Here is a 2,757-nt window from a genome sequence, read left to right on the forward strand (position 1 = left end):
ATGAAGCTAATTTTTTTGTCTTGGCCAAAATGAGTCTAATATTTTTATACCATTGCATAATTTTCTGCTGCTCTGACTTGTTTAGTGGTAGTGAATGTTTTACATATTAGTGGATGTGTTTATCTTATCTTCTGCTTCTTTTATCTTAACATGATTACTATTTTGTCTTGAGTACTTGGAATCTGCTTCTGTTATACCCTATGATGGATGCCATTAGTAGTGAACTGGAGTTTGTAGAATGAGACTAAAGGAAAGGAGTAGCCTCATGCAGTTTGCAGAAATTCTCACTCTAGTACAGAATATTAAAATGTGTTATTTGTTAAAAGATGAATAAATGTGAAATATCATATGCTTGAACCAAATCTCTACAACTGTGCTTGCGAAAATGATAAAATTTCTAGTTAATTCACTAATACTTCCTTTTCTTTTTTTTTTTTTTTAAACCTTCAGATGGTGAGGTCTACAGCTTTGGGACCCTTCCCTGGAGAAGTGAACCAGCAGAGATTTGTCCAAGTAGCCCTGTCCTAGAAAGTGCCCTGGTTGGGCAATATGTTGTTACTGTGGCAACAGGGAGCTTCCACAGTGGAGCAGTGACAGAAAGTGGTGTAGTGTACATGTGGGGGGAGAATGCTGCTGGCCAGTGTGCAGTGGCCAACCAGCAGTATGTGCCGGAGCCAAATCCCGTCAGCATTTCTGATTCTGAGACCAGTCCTTTGTTAGCAGTCAGGATTTTGCAGTTGGCATGTGGCGAGGAGCACACTCTGGCATTGTCAATAAGCAGAGAGATTTGGGCATGGGGTACTGGTTGTCAGTTGGGTCTCATTACCACTACCTTTCCAGTGACAAAGCCACAAAAGGTAGAACATCTTGCTGGGCGAGTGGTGCTACAAGTTGCCTGTGGTGCTTTCCACAGCTTAGCACTTGTACAATGCCTCCCTTCTCAGGATCTGAAGCCAGTCCCAGAAAGATGCAACCAGTGCAGCCAGCTCTTAATTACTATGACTGACAAAGAAGACCATGTGATTATATCAGACAGTCATTGTTGCCCATTAGGTGTGACACTGTCAGAATCCCAGGCAGAAAACCATGCTAGCACTGCCATCAGCCCCTGCACTGAGACCCTTGACAGCCAGGGAGAAGTATTTGAGAACACTCCTGTAGCAAATGATCTGCCTGTTGCTACTGAACTGAATGTGGGAAGTGTTCAGACCACGAGTGGCGATGCCATTTCCTCCCAACAAAACATCATGGGAACAACTGAAATTTCTTCTGCCAGAAACGTACCATCATACCCTGACACCCAGGCAGTAAATGAATACTTGCAGAAACTGTCAGATCGTTCAATAAAAGAAGACTCAGAGAATGGTGAAAAGCCAGTGGCATCTCAGGTACCTGCTAAATTTTATAATATGAATGTATTTCTGGAATTGAACCGTATGAGCTTTTCCTTAGACACTTTAAAATGCTTAAACCTTGGTAGCATTTTTTATTTTTTGAGTTTGACTATAATTTTGTTTTATCAGATAGTACTAGATATGGAAAGAACCTGGGTTAATTCAGAATCATTTTTTATGTTCAAGTTCTGGCCCTTTATGATGTTGAAAGATGTCATGTTGGGCTTGTTTCGTAAGTAGCAAAATCGCATTTTTTTTTCATGCTAGTACTTTTCACCCCATGGCTAAGGTGTACTGAATTGTAGTGGGCCCTTGCATAGTTTAATCTAATATAACTATGTATTTACAAAGATGATTCTTACCTGTATTTGTGCCACTCTCCAGAATTCTAAGTCCTTTCCTTTAACAGGGAAGGTTGCTGTGTGGCAGATCCTTCAATTGTAGGCAGATTTAAAACTTACAGGCAATTACATATTTGAGTTTTTTTCAGGTATAGCTATAGTCCTTATGAGGAGTTGGGTAATAATCTATTTCTTTATCTTATTTAAACTATTCTCATTTTGAATACTTTCAGTAAAATGGACAAAAGCTATTTACCAGTAGCGTACAGTAAAGTTTGAGCCTCCCTGCTTAGAACAAATTGTTATAAAAGGAAATTTTTGTGTTTTACTCCTAGTGTAGCATTTTGATTTTGCTTTTTACCAAAACTCTAAGATAAGAAAACAAAATATAACAAAGACATCTAATCATAAAAGAACTGTGCTGTGATTTTTTTTCTTTTTTTTTTTTAGGTTTTTGAGATCACATAGGCTCTTCATTTTTTATTCCTGTTATTTACTCTGTCAGAATGAGAACATGGAGGTATTTTTAGAAATAGTGTTTATTTCACAATCTGTTCACTGAACCTTGGGGATATTTGAATTTTTTAAAACGATTAGGAATAAACTGGAGAAAGGTATTATAAAATCTAAACAAAACAAAAGTAATAATTTAACAAGCATGCATGTAGAAAGTTCTTAGAATGTATGTGGTTATAAAAAAGGTTGACTTTTCAAAAGTCATTAATTTATTAAATTTAAAGTTAAAAGTTTATTTTGTATAGTTTATTTGATTTTTAGATTACTATCATTGAAATCGCATTTTCCTTTGGACTTACTTTGTTAAGCATTTGAAATTTTTGTGACGTATACTAGTTTCGACAATGTGTGTTCCTATTAAATTTAATTCATTCTTTGTAAATAGTGTCTCAGTCATACAGCTAATTCATGAGGAATTTATGTGTTTTAGGATAAGTTTTTTCTCTTCTGGTGAGATATAACTGAAAGAGTCTCTTGCTTTCAGGATATAAACCAAAATATTATTG

The 2,757-nt window shown here is 36.3% G+C and overlaps 1 protein-coding gene across 1 annotated transcript in view; it reads left to right on the forward strand.

Annotated features, from left to right (window-relative positions):
* ALS2 (amyotrophic lateral sclerosis 2 (juvenile)) overlaps window positions 1-2,757 on the forward strand; it is a 100,303-nt gene that overhangs the window by 29,082 nt on the left and 68,464 nt on the right. Inside the window, exon 5 of the mRNA XM_012655087.1 lies at window positions 451-1,388. Coding sequence (XP_012510541.1) covers window positions 451-1,388 — 938 coding nt within the window. The remainder of the gene's footprint in view (window positions 1-450; window positions 1,389-2,757) is intronic.

Source organism: Propithecus coquereli, unplaced genomic scaffold (assembly GCF_000956105.1).
Source record: "Propithecus coquereli isolate 6110/MARCELLA unplaced genomic scaffold, Pcoq_1.0 Scaffold113, whole genome shotgun sequence".
Taxonomy (NCBI): Eukaryota; Metazoa; Chordata; class Mammalia; order Primates; family Indriidae; genus Propithecus; species Propithecus coquereli.